We start from the raw sequence: 16,635 nt of genomic DNA, 5'->3' as shown, positions 1-16,635 counted from the left end.
GAGTACCTCAGGAACCAAATGATTAATTGAGGGAAAAGTGCTCTGAGAAGCAGGAAACTCTGCTGACACAAGAGTTCTTCAACAACACAATCCATGCTACAAGCCTTACTCTCTGAGCTGGAGGGAGGGACAAGCTGCGTGACTTTCAATCTCTCTCTCTCTCTCTCTCTCTCCCCACATACTTCACAAGAAGTATGGAGCCATGGGAGAAAGAAGCTCTGTCTCCTCGCCGTTCAGGCATCTCCCTGAAGCTCAAAGCTGCCCCTTCTGAACCCATATCCAGTCTTTCCTCTCTCTACAGATTCTCAACTCAGATCTCCACATTGAGGCTGGGGAGAACAGCAGGCTGTGGGCATGAGGCAGGAAGCTAACACAAATCTGACAGATTTTCAGCTTTCTTTTCCAGACCTGCCACCCTTCTCCAGTTCCGCTTTAGTAGGAATGAAGTCACAACTGGAAAAGTGGTATTCCAAGATGATTTAGAGAGTGGAAAACACATACATATGTAAAGCATTAAACACAGGCCACGCTCTGTGCTGAGCACTTCACTTTGATGGCTCATTTAATTCTCACAGCACCCTTAACTTAATAGTAGATACTATTGTCCCATTTTGCAGAAGAAAAAAAACCAGACTTTTTGTTATGAGGTTTTTTGTCATTTTTTGCTCAACCTGTTCCCCTCACCCCCTCTCTAGGCTTTAAGATGTAAATTCCTACAGCTAGTAGGTGAGGAGTGTCCTGATACACTATTTGATTGGTTATAATAAGATGACCAATCATCTTCCTTTAGGGAGGACAGTCCTTCTTTTGTAAGTTCCTTCCTCCCTTGTAAGGTGTCTTCCCACATGTCCTTCTTTTTGATTTTGGAAGACTAATCCATAAATGTCTGTATTCGATCGATGTAGTCGATCGATCCATTGCCTGTGATGTGACGTATTTGTATCTAAATGAGTACTTTTTTCTTATAACTATTACTAAAAATTAATAGGCATTGTTGGGCAGATAAAATATATTATGCTCACTTTGTTAAAGTTGGCGCTGTCCACGTGGAAGCCCGTCTCCCAGGTGATGGTATTGGTTGCCCTTCTTGCTTGGGATGATTATATTAATGTGTGTTGGGGGCGGGCTGTGGGCAGGCAGTATCCTTGTATCCTGGGGCTTGGTTTTGGGATTAAGCCTTTCCCACTCTTTTTGATATAGAGTGGTGCACTCTCATGAGGAATCCCATTATGGCTCAGATAAGTGACTTTGTATCAGAGACTTCCTTGTTTGTATATTGGATTAAAGGTTTTGGTTTCTGTACTATAAAGTGGGGCAGACCGGGAGCTTGCTCTCTCTCAGTTCCTGAGATTAGCATTAGAATGCAGAGCAGAAAAAGGTCACGTGGAGGAGGCCAGGAGAAGCAGCCAAGGTGGTAGAGTGCTGAGTGAGAAGCCAGTTTGTGCAGAGAGAAGGAAGGAGATGGGGAACAGAGGTGAATAAGGCTGGTGAGCTAGAAACCTTTGATTCTAGGAAACTCAGATAAGACAGTAGCTTTGTGAGCACTGAATGAGTGGGTTTTGGAGTTCAGTGTGTGTTTTTACTTGCCCGCTGTATGTAAGCTAGGATTAAAGATGATGGCCCACCAGTTCTTGGCTTTGTTATTTACCAACTGTCCGAATTTAATGTGAACCTGCATGGGCCAGGCGGTTGTGATGGTGGCCGTGGCTACTGGCTTTACAGGCACTTAAGCACAATTACAATATAAAATATTACAAATGTTTTTATTATGCATTTGTCATATTATAGTGTATTGTTGCAATAAATAAAATGTTTCTTTTATTTATAATATTGTTTTCTTCCATTTATTTTTGTCATCCTTTTCATTGTAAAAACGTTGGTCACCTGAGTTATAATTAAGTTATAGTTGGGTTTGTTAGGTAGTTCATGATTTAAAATGAAAGTACCATAATTAGGAGTTGTATGGCCAGTAGCTGCAGCCACCATCACAGCCACCTGGCCCATGCAGGTTCACATTTGATTCAGAAGGATGGCAATAAAACAACAGAGCCAAGAACTGGTGGGCCATTACCTTTAATCCTAGCTCGCATCCGGCGGGCGAGAAATACACACAGTGGGAAATAATTTCCCTTTCCATTTAAAGCTCCCAAAGTCACTGACTCATCTGAGTTTCCTAGAATCAAAGGTTTGTACCTCACCTTATTCACCTCTGTTCCCCATCTCCTTCTCTCTGCACAAACTCTGCACAAACTGGCTTCTCCTTCAGCACTCTGCCATCTTGGCTGCTTCTCTTCTGCAATGCTAATTTCAGGAACCGAGAGAGAAAGCCCCTGGTCTATCTCATTTTATAGTGTAGAAATGAAAGCCTTTAAGCCAGTATATAAATAAGGAAGTCTCTGATACAAAGTCACTTATCTGAGGCATAAATGGGATTCCTCATAAAAGTGTACCACCTCATATTATTCAACAGTCAAGGGTGTGGGGAAAAGCTCAGTGTTGAGAAGATCTTAGCATTAAAAGGGTGGGAAAAGCTTAGTCTTAAAACTAAGCCTTAGGCATAAGGACCCTGCCTGCTTAGAGCCTGTTCCCCACATCCAATGCAAACTATAAGCGAGCAAACATATACAATCAAATTTGCAAATTTATTTGACCCACAGCAGTCAAATGCATAGGCAAAGACACTCATAGCAAGCTAAATAGCATAGACTTAAATCACTCCTGGTAAGACGAGTGGCTGGCTAAGTCTAGGTCCTCGCTTAGGTGGGGCCCCAAACGAACTTGTTTGGAGAGGCAGAGTGCTTGCGGCAGTTGCCAAATGATCTTGGTAGGCGACATAGAGTCTGCGTTGGAGTCTCAGGAGACTGACTTGATTTTCACCCCAGCTACTTATATATGGTTTGGCCACTTGTCTTAACATAGCGTAACACACTTGGGGAAATTCCACACATAATCACAGTTCAATACATATGTTATCTCAGGGTTACATGCTTGGGGCATTTCAACCTTAATCACTGTAAAGCCAATAGCCACGACCACCATCACAGCTGCCTGGCCCATGCAGGTTCACATTAGATTCGGACAGAGAGTAATGAAACAATGGAGCCAAGAACTGGTGGGCCATTAGCTTTAATCCTAGCTTGCTCCCGGTGGGCAAGTAAAAACACACACTGGGCTCCAAAACCCACTCATTCAGTGCTCACAAAGCTACTGTCTTATCTGAGTTTCCTAGAATCAAAGGTTTCTAGCTCACCAGCCTTATTCACCTCTGTTCCCCATCTCCTTCCTTCTCTCTGCACAAACTGGCTTCTCACTCAGCACTCCACCACCTTGGCTGCTTCTCCTGGTCTCCTCCATGTGGCCTTTCTCTGCTCTCCTCTCTAATGCTAATCTCAGGAACTGAGAGACAGCAAGTTCCCAGTCTGCCCCGCTTTATAGTGTAGAAATCCAAACCTTTAATCCAATATACAAACAAGGAAGTCTCTGATACAAAGTCACTTATCTGAAGCATAATGGGATTCCTCATGAGAGTGCACCACCCCACATCATGCAACAGTCAAGGGTATGGGGAAAAGCTTAGTCTTAAAACTAAGCCTTAAGCTATAACGACCCATCCTGCTTACAGCCTGTCCCCCACCCAATGCAAACTATAAGTGAGCAAACCCATATATCATATTTAAAAACTTATTTGACCAACAATCACAGTCTTGTATACATAGTTATCTTGGGAAGTCACACATGCGTATAGCTAATCACACTAATACACTCATTATCAATTTTGACACTCTAACCCTTGGCACACATTTCAAATATGGAGTATCAGAAAAAAAGCATAAACCGGTTATACCTAAGTCACTCTTATTTTCCTTTTTACATTTTAGATTAATTTGGTTTTATGTTTACTATAACAAGGAGCCTGGATTTTATGCTTGCAGCCTGACTCTTCCCTGCCACTGGCACACTGGGTCTTTTGCTGTGACTTCCCTTCGCACTAGATTAGGGGAAGGCAGAAAAAACCCCATCCTCTCCCACAGAGCCTTAGCCAGTGATACTGCTTCCCGGATGAGGAGGACGGCTCTACAGCAGGAAGCAGAGCCAGCCCCTCATGTCACAGTCCCTCCAACCTCCAGGCGGCTCCCCAGCAGTCCAGACTCTGTGGCCGTCCAGGACCCGAGGTGCTCTCTAAGGAAACTCAGGTGAGTGTCTCCCCAGTGGTGGGATTCAAATAATTTAACAACCAGTTCTCTGCTCGAATGACCATTTTAAGTATAAAAAAAATAATATACTGAAAGGTAATTTATTATTTCATGCACTTAATACTTAAATACAAACAATAAAAGAGGTAAAAGAAACTAGATTGTTATGAGTTTTTAAATGTTAATGAAAAAATATTAAATAATACCTGACAAAAAACCAATAATACTCTTAAGATATTTCTATATTGCTTCTTGATTGGCATCCTCACTTGCCATTTTTTCCCCCTATGGATGGAATGAACATCACTACGGGCACTTAGCATATGCTGTTGCGCAGATGAACGTTAAAAAATAGTAAGGAATGGTTCCTCTGAACCGGTGTGAACCAGCTGAATCCCACCACTGTGTTACCTCTCTCAGGAAAGAAGGGTATGGGGCTTGGAGACAACTGTCCTACATGAGCCACAGATGTTCCCAGGGGTGAATTAGAGGGGTGTGCATTCATTTGTGTGTGTGTATGTGTGTGTCCCACTCCCACCGCCTAAATGGCAAAACAGAGCCAGAGCCTCCTGAAGGAGGCCAGTGCAAAAGGGCCAAGGTGTGAAGTGGAGGTTGGATTCAGCCCCGAGGCAGGAGAAGGGTGGTACTGGCCACGTTGGGAAGAAATCTGGTTGGGCCCAAACAGTTCTGGTTTGTCCCACCACACAGGTCCCTTAACAAAATATCTCTGCTCTTGGGTCAAAGCTGACAAGTGAGTTGTGTGCTATTTACTCAGTTTGAATGCTCACCTTCCCTTTCTTGCCTCTTCAGACCCAGAATCTTTCCCCAAAGCCTCTGGTCCCAGTGACCTGCTACCTGGGGGACACAGATTGTTTTCCAAGGCTCCTTTTTCTTTCAACGCTTCCTTCTCCCCACTAGGCATTTACTGGTCCTAATGCCAGTCACAGCCAACATGGAGTCTGGTCCCTCCGAGGGGGTCACTGCAGGGCCTGCCAATGGCATTGGAGAGATCCACAACTGGACTGAACTGTTCTACTTCTTCAACCACACTCTGACCGAGTGTGACATTGAGCTCAGCGAGAGCACCAAGCGAGTGGCTCTCTTTGTCCTCTACCTGGCCATCTTTGTGGTTGGGCTGGTGGAGAACCTCCTGGTGATCTGCGTCAACTGGCGCTGTGCAAGCCGGGCGGGGCTGCTGAACCTCTACATCCTCAACATGGCCATAGCGGACCTGGGCATCGTCCTGTCTCTGCCCGTGTGGATGCTGGAGGTCATGCTGGACTACACCTGGCTCTGGGGCGGTTTCTCCTGCCGCTTCACCCACTATTTCTACTTTGCCAATATGTACAGCAGCATCTTCTTCCTGGTGTGCCTCAGCATCGACCGCTACATCACCCTCACCCGTGCCTCCCCCTCCTGGCAGCGCCACCAGCACCGAGTGCGCCGTGCAGTGTGTGCAGGCATCTGGGTGCTCTCGGCTATCATTCCGCTGCCTGAGGTGGTCCACATCCAGCTGGTGGACGGCTCTGAGCCCATGTGCCTCTTCATGGCACCTTGGGAAACCTATAGCACATGGGCCCTAGTGGTGACCCTGTCCACCACCATCCTGGGCTTCCTGCTGCCCTTCCCTCTCATCACAGTCTTTAATGTGCTGACAGCCTGCCGGCTTCGGCAGGCAGGACGGCCTGAGAGCCGGCGCCACTGCCTTCTGGTGTGTGCCTACGTAGCTGTGTTTGCCATCTGCTGGCTGCCCTATCATGTGACCCTGCTGCTGCTCACACTGCAGGGGTCCGAAATCTCCATCCACTGCTACCTGGCCCACCTGCTCTTCTTCTTCTATGATGTCATTGACTGTTTCTCCATGCTCCATTGCGTAGTCAACCCCATCCTTTACAACTTTCTCAGCACAAGCTTCCGGGACCGGCTGCTGAGTGCTGTGGTCCACTACCTCCCCAGGGTCCAGGCTGGGGCGGGTGGACATACTTTCTCATCCTCCTCCTCCACACAGCATTCCATCATCATCACCAAGGAGGGCACCCAGCCGACTGCAGCAGGCCCCCACCACCACCCCAGCCTGCACCTCCAGGTACCAGATGCCTCACCCATCTCTGCTATTCAGTCTCGTTCCGCCAGCTGAGGCATTGCAGCTTTGTCTTCACCCTCGGTGAAACAGAAAGCTAGAGGTGGGGGTGAGAGATTTTGGGGGGACCAGGGAAAGGGTCAAAGCACTCAGAACAGTTTTGAGTTTTTCTTATATCTTGAGGTGGGGAGAGGGAGAAGGGGCGGGGAGGGATATAGAATGGGTCCTTGGCGATGTACTATTTGTCTCAGTCTTTGTGTCTAAGGCAGACAGACACACAAGGAAAAAAAGGTGAAATAAATAATAGAGACAGCCATGACTCTGGATCTCTGAAAAATTTCCACTTGAGCTGTGACTGGGGAGGAGCTACAGCTGAACAGATGGTCAGCAAAAACTACACTCAATGCAGAATCGCCCAGGCCGGAAAGTGACCTCTGCAGGAACCTCACAAAGCTTTCCTTTTGTGTTTGTGTGCTTGTTGACCTCCCAGCACACCATGGAGGCTGTGGGGACAAGAGGTCAGAAGCCAAGGAACCGGGAGGTCTCAGTGGGACACATCCTAGCAGCGCAGCCTCAGTGCTGTGAAAAAGAGAGGGAGTGTGGAAGCTGGGGGTGGGGAAGTGGGGGGCCAACGTCTGAGCAGGCACCCAGCCCCTGGGTTGACAGGATGGTTCTCCACCCCCTTCCACCATCTAGGGAAACTATTTCCTTGCTGATATTCTCCCCCTCTCTTGTCTATCCTGTTCCCTTTCTCCAAAGTAGGAGAGCTGCCCGAGTCACCTGCTCCTCATAGCCCATATCCTCCCAGCTCTGGATCTAGGACATTTTGGATCTAGACAAGATGCCATCCAAAATCCACCCATCCCTGCCTATCTCCCCAGATCATAGAATACCAAGGGACATCCCATCTACGAACAGACCATGGGACAGCCAGCACCAAGCACTGATAGATGCTCTGCCCCTCAGCCTCTGTTCCCTGCACAGGACAGGGAAGTAGAAAATTTCCAATTCTCTCACAGGGCAGTTCTGGTATTCTTTTGTCAGTTCTCACCCATATACTTTTTTCTCCCCTGTCTAGTGTTTCCATAATTTATCTGTCCAGAGCAACTTACTTCTATTAACACTTGCTATAGGGGAAAAAAGTCCTATCGTAAACAAATAGGTCTTCTGGAAAGGGACATTTCTCAGTTTGGGAAACTAGGACCATGTCCATGAAGAATTTGAAGTAAAAGCCTAGGAACAGGTTCAAGGCCACCAGTTCCAAGTCCTTGGTCTCTTACCCCTGCCTGTGGAGGCTGAAGGGCCGTGAGCCTCTGTCCTGAACAGTGCACAGTGCGTCTGGAATGTTTAATTTGGAATAACTCTGACCTGAAGCACTGTCTCCTGTTTTTTAGAAATCTGAAAACTATTCACCAGATGCATTAAACCTGTCCTCCAATGGTGTATGTACCCGTTTGTCAGAGCAGCGGGGGGAAATCTGTATCTACAATCCCCCCGTTCACTGGGTCCAAACTTCAAAGGGTCTGAAGCTACCAACAACTAACTGCTCAGTGGCACAGAGTTGAAGGCTTTTTCAACCAGGTTGTAATCTGGGGTTGCAGTAAGGGCTTAACCGAACAGTAAAAAATACATTGAACTTTCCTCCCTATGCCCATGTAAAAACCAAGCCAATTCTGAAGCCCATATCATCGCTTCACCTGACTCACGCTCTAGAAGTTTCCTAAAGGAAACCTAGTTTTACAATTTATATCCCTATTACTTCAGAGTGCACTTCCCCAAGATTGTGCTTTCCCCCCATTCATGGCAGCGTATTCCTTGGGGCCGTGGGAGGGGGCCTGGCTCTGCTGACTGCAGCAGGGCTGCTCAGCTCACATTCACTGAGCAGTGAAGGGGCCGGGCCAGGCATTGCACTCTGAAACCAACTGAATCACATCACATCCTAACGTCTAGAGGTTTGTTTCCTTCTTGATGGGTGGTACATTTGTTACCAACCTCAGGAAATTATGCCAAACCTTTGCCTCCTCTGATCTGTCCCTCTCCAACATACCAGGTCACAGTGAATTAAAAGGCACAGGGGCAAGACAATTTGTGGCCAATTCTCAAGTCCAGCTAGACATCAGCAGAGCTCTACTTTGCTCTCTGGGCCAACAGAAGATTCCCTTAGGGATGTTTCCCCTGAAAAGGCTGGGTCATTGACTTAATTTCCCACTAAAAACAGATCTACATTAACCCTGGGGAATTCCAGCTACAAGGAAGGAGAGAATTCTGCTGAGCAGAACACTGCGCTGAATGGCTGACGGCCCAGATATTCTGAATTCAAGGGATGAGCATGATCTCAATAAACAGGAAAATAACTCCCATTTCCAATTTCCTTTTTTTTTTTATTCTAAATAAAAACCACACTTTGTGCCTAACAATGGAATATAAAAAAATCAGATGTACAACGATTTTAGACATCTACTATTTGGGAAAAAATGTTTACAAAATATACAAAACTTTACAGCAATAGAATAGTAAACACTTAAATATTAAGAGGTCAGTACTTATTAATTTAATGGAAGGAGTTAGACATCAACAACTCTTCTCCATTTCATAAGAGACTTTAGCTAGTAGAGGTGGGAGAGGAGAGTGGACTGGATGAAGAGTGTTGAAGAAGAAACAGTGAAATCCAAACAGCTTCATTTTTATCCTGATGGTAAGTTTACGATGAGTAACCACATTGAAACAAATGCTGTGTGCCCTATTCCTGACTCATCAGGTGCAGGATTTAGAGAAAAGGACATGTAGCAACGACTCTCAGATGGGCAGACTTCTTCACACAGCCTATTCCCATGCCAAAAAGTCAGTGTCCATCTATAAAAGGATTTCAATTCACTTCCTCAGTTGAATAGTCTGGGAAATAAGAGCACAGCAGGAAGCCAGGAGAGGAAGAAACATCATCAGTAGCAAATCCGACTGGGGAGAAAGGTATTTAAGCACAAAGGGGGTGCCGACAGATCAGAAGAAAAGTCAGTAAGGATTTTTACCCACTTTCTGGTCCTTAGGGGTTACCTGGGCCAGAGCCCCAACCGCACCTCCTTTAGTCCCAACTAGCCATGAACTACAGATGCCACAGTCTTAAAATTTAGGACCAAATGTGAGGATACAGCAGAGCTTCCCAGTGGGTGCTGTGACATCAGCTAGCCAGCAGTGAGTCACAGAAGAGCTGGAATAGTGACCCCTGCTCTGGCCATAAGCAGCCTCTCTCCTTAGCCCAATGTGCCACAGTATTACCCTCTTCCCTTAGAAAACTGGCTGTGAGTAGCCACATGCTGTTTTAATGCTCTAAATTGCCACCTTGAAATTCTTAATAATTGTTAAACAAAGGGCTCTGCCAATTATGTAGCTGGTTCAGAGTACAGAACAAGAAAAAGGAGGAAAAGGGCGAAGACATTAAAGTGTCAAACAGACCTCAGAACGATACAGCAGGAGACAGTGCTAAACTGGGTTCCAGGGCAGAGGGCACAACAAAATCAAGTGAGAATTTTGAAAAATTTAAAAATGCAAAATAAAGTAAATACCATCCACTAGGTATTCTAGAGGGCCCTTTGCCACAATATAGTGTTTCAAGTAACAGTTCAGAAAAGGGTGAGCTAGAGGCAGAGCAGCAGACATGACTCCAAACAGAAGGAGGGTTCAGGTGTGAATACAGAGCACATGGAGGAACGGGATTTGATCGATGAGCCTCACGAGCCACTGACTCTGCTCCATGTCTGACTGCAACCAATCCAGCCACCCTGATCAACCACTTGGCCTCAGGATCAGGGGTGCAGTTCTTTGTTCTGTGTTTCAGGGGCAGTTTCAAGGATTTGCTTTTTGGTTTACTGGCAGAGGAAATACTTCACAGTTTCAGGTTAAGTATACAGACTACCCAGCATCCATCATGCCCTCTGTAAAGGGAAAGGGTTTCTCCAGCATACTGGTTCATTCTCAGCTACCTGGCTGGGCTCCAGTCTCACCCCTCTTAAATCTGGCGATTCAAAAATCAGTCCTCACCAACAGTCTGGGAGGGACCATGCAGGCTTGAAAAGCTTAGCAGACATTTGACAGCAACTTCCATAACTTTTTCTTCTTAACTTTCTAATGGTCAGTGTGGGAAAAGGAGAAGCCAGTTAGGGATGAAAAGTCTCAGCACTGCTTTCCTGACAAGAAGTCCCAAGGGAAGACTTAACAAGTTGGGTTTCGATGGTGAAAGGTGACCACTTGTAAAAGACCCTTCATGTAACGGTCACCCCACCAGAGCCATGCACTCCAACTCAGGGGCTTTATAAGTTTAGGGCTGGGGAGAGAGGCAGCCCTAAGATGGGGCTTTGGCTTACCTTTATGTCTTTAAACAGCTTTCCAAGTTTAAGAGGGATGACAAAATGTGCAAAAAGATCCTTCATGTGACTTGATCCTCTGAGCCCAGTCTCCAATCTACTCCCATCACAGCATGGAAGGAGGACAAAAGGCCAAGGAGTTAAACAAGCCCCAACTTTCTAGAAATTACATCCATTGCGTAACAGGTACCCTGGGTTTATTCTGCAAGAGCCTATCTGGAGAGAAAGAAAAGAATTTTCTTGTTTAAAGGATTGACACATTTTCTCCCGGTTCTAGCCTATTTCCCAAATCTCTGGCCAGGACTGTCTCCTGGAATGTGGCTCCTTGCTGGGGAGAAACTCGTTTTCCTGAAGTACCTTATCCAAAAGAGATGCTGGGTAATATGTATACAAAATTAAAAATAAATAAATATTAACATCCAAAAAGGCGTTGTGAGTCCAGCCCACCGTGGACTTGCTTGTGAAACAGCCCAGGGTGCTGCCAGCCCCACCAGGCGCAGCGTCAGGGCCCAGGCCAGGGACGCCCAAGCTCGCCTGAGCAGGTGAGGTAGTATGAGTTACTGAGGTGAACCAATGAGTATGCAAGATCAAGGGCCCTCTCACTCAAGCCTTGTTTGGGCAAGACCCCCTCAAAATCCAATGAAGAACAAAGTCCCATGGGCTAGGCAGAAATATTTCCCAGCCACCTAGGGATGGCCTGAACTAACTGCCAACCAATAGCACCCCCTGGTGGCAATGCAAAGAAAGATCAGGGTAAATTCCAGCAGGTCAAAGTCAGCTGCCAAAGCTCCTGCCCAGTTGCATAAAGTAAACAACAGGCCACCCAACTAGGACAGAGAGGTATCCCCCTACACACCACTAATTACTCAGTCCCTTTAATTCTGAAAGGCTTCCAGTCCACCACTCAACCTCATGAGGTCTTCTTATCTACAATCCAGTTCAAATACACTTCTAGGTGGGAGACAGGATGTAAATTAAGGCAAGGCTGCTGCTGTCAGAGACATCCCCACCTGCCCACCAGAAAATTCAAGGGTGAGGGAGGTGGCCAGATAACAGATGATTGACTATATCAAATGGCTCCCTGTCCTCTTTGCCCCACAGGGAAGGCCTGATGTCCTGGGCCATCACTCCGTAAAATCGTGTTTCTTTGGAACTGAAGAGAAGAGACACCTCTTTTCCTGTCCATCCAGGCTGCATTTCTGGTGGCACTGCAGGCTGGCAAGGATTCATCCCAAAGCTTTCTGACCTAAATAGAAAGCTTAGTCCCTAGTTTGGATCTAGCTTCTAAAACATTTTACTGTCCAATCAGACGATCAGAGCGGGAACAAGCAGGCGCCTCTAGATCCCTGATGCCTTTTTCCTCCTGCGGGCTGGGACTGAAACCTGAGGTGAGCTGCCCTGCTGAATAGTCACATTGCCAAAATCTCTCTTTTCGTTGGTTGTCACAGCTGGAGGTCTGGCAGTTTTACCACAGTGAAAACCTCTCTCTGCCTCCTCTATTCAGTGAGGCTGGTGGTTGGACTGTTAGCAGCATAAAACTCGAGAGGCTGGGGAAAGGGAATCTAGTTGACACCAACTGCCTGATGAGATCCTAAGACCAGCCTCAAAAGAACCAAAAATACAGCCCTTCATGGGCAAGAACAGGTAAGGAGGTAAACATGATAGGGTCATTGCTTCTCAAAAACAGTAACAGCTCATGTGCTATTTCTTCTTTTTCCTTCTTTAAACACAACACAGAACAGAATTCCTAGCAAGGCAAAATTGTAACTTCAGCTGGGGAGGGATCAACAGCCATTAGAAAAATCAATGTCCTGGCTGCCACCTGGCAGCTCCCCTTGCCTCTGCTGGGACCCAGTCAGCTGTCCGGGTTCTTTTCTGCCTCTTTGGAATGGATAATGTACATGAAGGTCTGCTCAATGGTGAAGTCGGGCGGGAGGCTACCTTTGTGCACCCCGACATGCTTGCTCATGAGGTTCAGGGTGGAGCTGTAGTGGCCACAGACTGTGCAGCGGTACATGAGAGCCCCTGAGTGTGTCTTCAGGTGGCACTTGATGGTTGAGCGGCCTCGGAAGAATTTGTGGCACACCTTACACTGGTACGGCTTCTCACCTGTGTGGATCCGCCGGTGGTAGTTGAACTCACTTGTGTGGGCAAATCTTTTGCCACAGACCTTGCAGCTATACTTGCTGTTCCCAGGTTGGCCCTGTAGAGCCAGCTCCTCACTCAGGAATTCCTCTGTGGGCAGCTTCCGCTTCTGGAGAGCTGAGTGCTGTAGCCCAAAGCCAGGCCGCAGGTCAAGACCACTGTTGCATTTGTGCTGGCTGACATGGTAGCGATAAGCGGCCTCCGACTTGAAGCTCTGGCTACACAAATGGCAGCGGAAGAGAGTGTCTTCCAGGCTTTGGTGCATAGCCATGTGCTTCTCTAGGAGATGGCAGTCCACAAAGCTGTTCGCACAGACAGAGCAGGAGAAGACTGAGATGCCGAGATGGGAGAGCATGTGCCACATGAGGCTGCAAAGGTTGAGGTGGCGCTGGTCACACACGCTGCAGGCCTGGCCCTTCAAGTTTAGATGGTCAAGGACGTGGCCCCGGACCATATGGAAATCTTTGGCCAATGCCTTCCCACAGGCAGCACATTTCAACTCTGCAGAGGCTGCCCCTGAAAACAAACCCAGCTTCCCAGGTAGGGGATCACTGGGATGGACAATGATGTTGTTCTCAAAAATTCCATCCCGTCGATGGAAAGTCAGCTGCCACTGGGTAAAGAATTTAGCTTCACACATGTCGCAGGAGAACAGGAAAATACCGATGTGAGACAGAACATGGGTCACCCTGGAGTTTCGGTCCTGGAAGTGGGTCTCACATACCTTGCAGTTGCCTGTCAGTAGGTCCACGTGGTCCCGAGCATGCTGTCGGATCAGTTGAATGTTGGGTTCTAGAACTTTCTTGCACACCTGACAGGGCATGGCCTTATTCTCTCGGTTGTCATTCTCTCCAAAAGTCAGCTCGTCCTCACTGTCGTCACTCAACTCAATCACCTCCTCAGCTGTGCCTATCTCCTCAGTGGGATCTTCAAACTGCAAGTCATCATCCCCTAGTTCCTCCAGCTGCAGCTCATCCATCTGCTCAAAGACTGGATCTCTGGAGTGGTCACTATTGCTCAGACAGGAGTTGGTTCCAGTGGTAACATCTACTGCATTGTCAGGGGGGAAGTTGTTTTTACTGAAGTCTCCATTGCTCTGAAGTTTGTACGACTGGCAGGTGCTCGTGCTGGTTTGGATGCCCATGCTGACAGTGCCTAGGACTGGCTGGGTCACCACATTAGGTGCAGATGTGAAAGGAGCAGGATTATCATGGTCTTCGGTCTTTGGTGGCAGTAGCTGCTGTGGCAGAGGCAGGCTATGGTTAGTGTCAATGGTAACATTTCTCTCTTCATCTTTATAGCCTCCTCCAGCATCACTAGGTAAGACATAGTTTCTATCAGGACCAAAGTGCTCCCCACCACCCCGGAGTTCTCCAAGGGGATGGGCAGGTTCTACTGAGCTGCAGCTCAGGGTGCTGGAGCGGCTCTCACTGGTATTGGTCAAGGGCTTGGCCATGGTGGTGCTCTCCAGGTCAGGAAAGGTGGAGTGACAGGCCTGGAGGAGGTCCTCCATACCTAGACGCTCAGCTACCTCATAGATAACCCCAACATTGATCAGGTCCGTGAAGAGCTCTGATGTGTAGACAAAGCTCAGAATCTTCTCAAAGTTGGCGGGGGTGATAAAATCCACCACATAGGTCCTGGCAGCATCTAGCCCAGTATTCAGGAAGAGGTTTTGGAAGTAGCCAGCTGCGCAGGCCAGCACAGCTTTGTGGGCTGGGAAGGAGCGGCTCCCCACTACAATGGTGACATCACACATGGTCTCTGAGAGCCGGCACTTGTTGAGTTCCTTCAGCAGGTTGTTGGGATGGTTGGTGCTCTGCAGTTTGATCCTCATGCCCATCTTAGCAGCTCATATAAAGATACCTCCTTATCAGCACGGTTAATCTGTGGACAGCAAAAAAAAAAAAAAAAAAAAAGAATGGTCAAACACATCCCTGCCAGTATGGCACTCTGCTGGAGAAAATCCCACCAGTCTGAGTGTTTCTAAGCCCCAGGTGCGGAGCAGAATGAAAAGACACCGAGAGTTGCTCCATTCTGCTGAGAAAGGACAGCAAAACTGACAGAACAATAATCTCTCTCCCTGCATATACCCAAATATAGTTGTTATGACAAAAGCCAAAATCACTGAAAAAAATCTGATAGCTTGGTCTTTAAGATTCAGTAAGAGAGGTTGTAGGCCTGGTTGGCCAGAAGCTGAGCCTTGGAGCCAAACCAGAGGTATCCTCTCAGACACAATATTATACTTCATTCCCAGAGCAAATGGCTCAAATCATTCTTATATTAATTTCCTTCTTAATAAGCTTTCTTATTTCATTGAGTATATTCTCTTCCTTTATGATACCAAATGTCATATGCATATTTGAACACAATTACTAAAGCTCCTCTAACTGCTGAGGAAGAGATAAGGATGCTACCTCCCTTTTGTTTTCTAGCACTGCTGCGTCCTTTCCGTCCCTAAATAAATCTCTTGCTCATTCGTGAGCCCCTTCTCTCCCTACCTGTACCACCTGCCTACTCTCTTGTCTCCACAACCCAGAGCCATTCAGATACTACTCTATCGCATTCTCTGTAAGCTGTGGATGAAGTTAAAATATTTCAGAACCCAAAGGAGTAAAGCAAAGTAGAACACACTACGGTATGTAATATTCTTACTTAAATATGCTTTATTTCTTTTTACCACCCTGTCTGGGATTTATACTTATGTTGAGCAGAACTAACAGATTTGTTGCCATAAGAAGACACCTAATTGTATAGGTGAGACTCCTAAAAGGCCTTGCTCAGCACTGCTTTTTCCCTTTTCGAATCCTGCATGCCTAAGGAAGAGCTAGTAGCATTCTTCTGTCTCACTTCTCGTCCTGCGCAACGCAATCACCTCACCACATTCTACTAACTCCCAACTTCTGCAGGGGCCCAGGAAGCTTCTGGACATCGTCTGGATGCCAGCCAAGCATCTCCTGGGTCCTGGTGGCCACACATCAACGGTGTGCAGGCCCGGGCACTGGGAAGCTTGAATGGGGGGAGGAGGGGGTCAGATTCGTAACTTCCGAGAAGGGACCCCAACAACACCGTGGCGCCGCGGTCTTCTCTCTGGAGGTCGAATCCGAGAGGAAGGGCATTGGATCAGGCTGGGGCACTCCATCTGGTGGGTACAGAGCACCTCCCCCCACAGCCGCGATTCCCGGGCGACTCCGGGAGGGGGCGGAGGCACGCGGGGCCCGGCCGGCCTGGAGTCCAGGGATGAGCAGCGGGGCCGGCCAGGGCTGGCGCGCGGCCGGCGAGGATGGGTCCGGCCGAGGGAAGCGGGCAGGAAGGACCCCACCGAGAGCGAGAAAGGCCGGGACGGGGATCGGACCTCGGCCAAAGGTGGCCCTCGGCCCGGCCGCGCTTACCCGGCTCCGCGGGGTCGGAGCACCATCGCCACCGCAGCCTCACACAAAGGCCCCGGCCCGCCGTGCCCGGCCCGACAAGGAGGCGGCGCCGCCGGCCGCGGCCAGACTCTCCATCCGCCTCGCGGCTCGCCGCGCCGGCCGGGGCCGCCCCCGCTGCCCGGCCCGCAGCGCCCCCCGCCGTCCTGGAGGAGGCAGCGCCCCTCGTCGTTAAGCCACAGCGCCCCCCTACGGCGGACCCGGAACGGGGTGGGCGGGGCGCAAAGCCACCGAGCCTGCAGCCGGTCCTGGTGGGCACGGGACACCCGCCCCGGAGCCGCCGCCACCCTGGGACAGCCGGCCTCTCGGCGCAAGCAGTTGTGGGGCTGGTTCCCACCCTGCCTCCTATTTTTGGCTTTCTGAAGTGCTGATCCACCAAGGGATCCACTCCCTCCTCCCGCTGGAACCGGGAGAAGCGGAAAAACCATATC

The 16,635-nt window shown here is 48.4% G+C and overlaps 2 protein-coding genes across 2 annotated transcripts; one reads left to right on the top strand and one right to left on the bottom strand.

The window, feature by feature from the left end:
- The first annotated feature begins 4,082 nt into the window (after positions 1–4,082).
- Positions 4,083–6,608, top strand: GPR182 (G protein-coupled receptor 182). Its single transcript, XM_066254887.1, has 2 exons — positions 4,083–4,193; positions 5,112–6,608. The coding sequence occupies exon 2, from the start codon at positions 5,128–5,130 to the stop codon at positions 6,328–6,330; it is 1,203 nt and encodes a 400-aa protein (XP_066110984.1). The 5' UTR covers positions 4,083–4,193; positions 5,112–5,127; the 3' UTR covers positions 6,331–6,608.
- A 3,571-nt stretch (positions 6,609–10,179) lies between these two features.
- Positions 10,180–16,301, bottom strand: ZBTB39 (zinc finger and BTB domain containing 39). The gene is made up of 2 exons (XM_066258715.1): positions 16,169–16,301; positions 10,180–14,663 (listed from the first exon to the last, which is right to left on the bottom strand). The coding sequence occupies exon 2, from the start codon at positions 14,617–14,619 to the stop codon at positions 12,487–12,489; it is 2,133 nt and encodes a 710-aa protein (XP_066114812.1). The 5' UTR covers positions 14,620–14,663; positions 16,169–16,301; the 3' UTR covers positions 10,180–12,486.
- Between the last annotated feature and the right edge of the window lie 334 nt (positions 16,302–16,635).

Source organism: Saccopteryx bilineata, chromosome 2, assembly GCF_036850765.1.
Source record: "Saccopteryx bilineata isolate mSacBil1 chromosome 2, mSacBil1_pri_phased_curated, whole genome shotgun sequence".
In the NCBI taxonomy this organism is placed as follows: Eukaryota; Metazoa; Chordata; class Mammalia; order Chiroptera; family Emballonuridae; genus Saccopteryx; species Saccopteryx bilineata.
Note: the sequence above shows the minus strand (reverse complement) of the source record. Positions and strands in the feature narration are given on the sequence as shown.

What these genes read in the sequence shown, in the direction of transcription:
- GPR182 (XM_066254887.1), top strand. Translation starts at nt 5,128, where the DNA reads ATGCCAGTCACAGCCAACATGGAGTCTGGTCCCTCCGAGGGGGTCACT.
- ZBTB39 (XM_066258715.1), bottom strand. Translation starts at nt 14,619, where the DNA reads ATGGGCATGAGGATCAAACTGCAGAGCACCAACCATCCCAACAACCTG.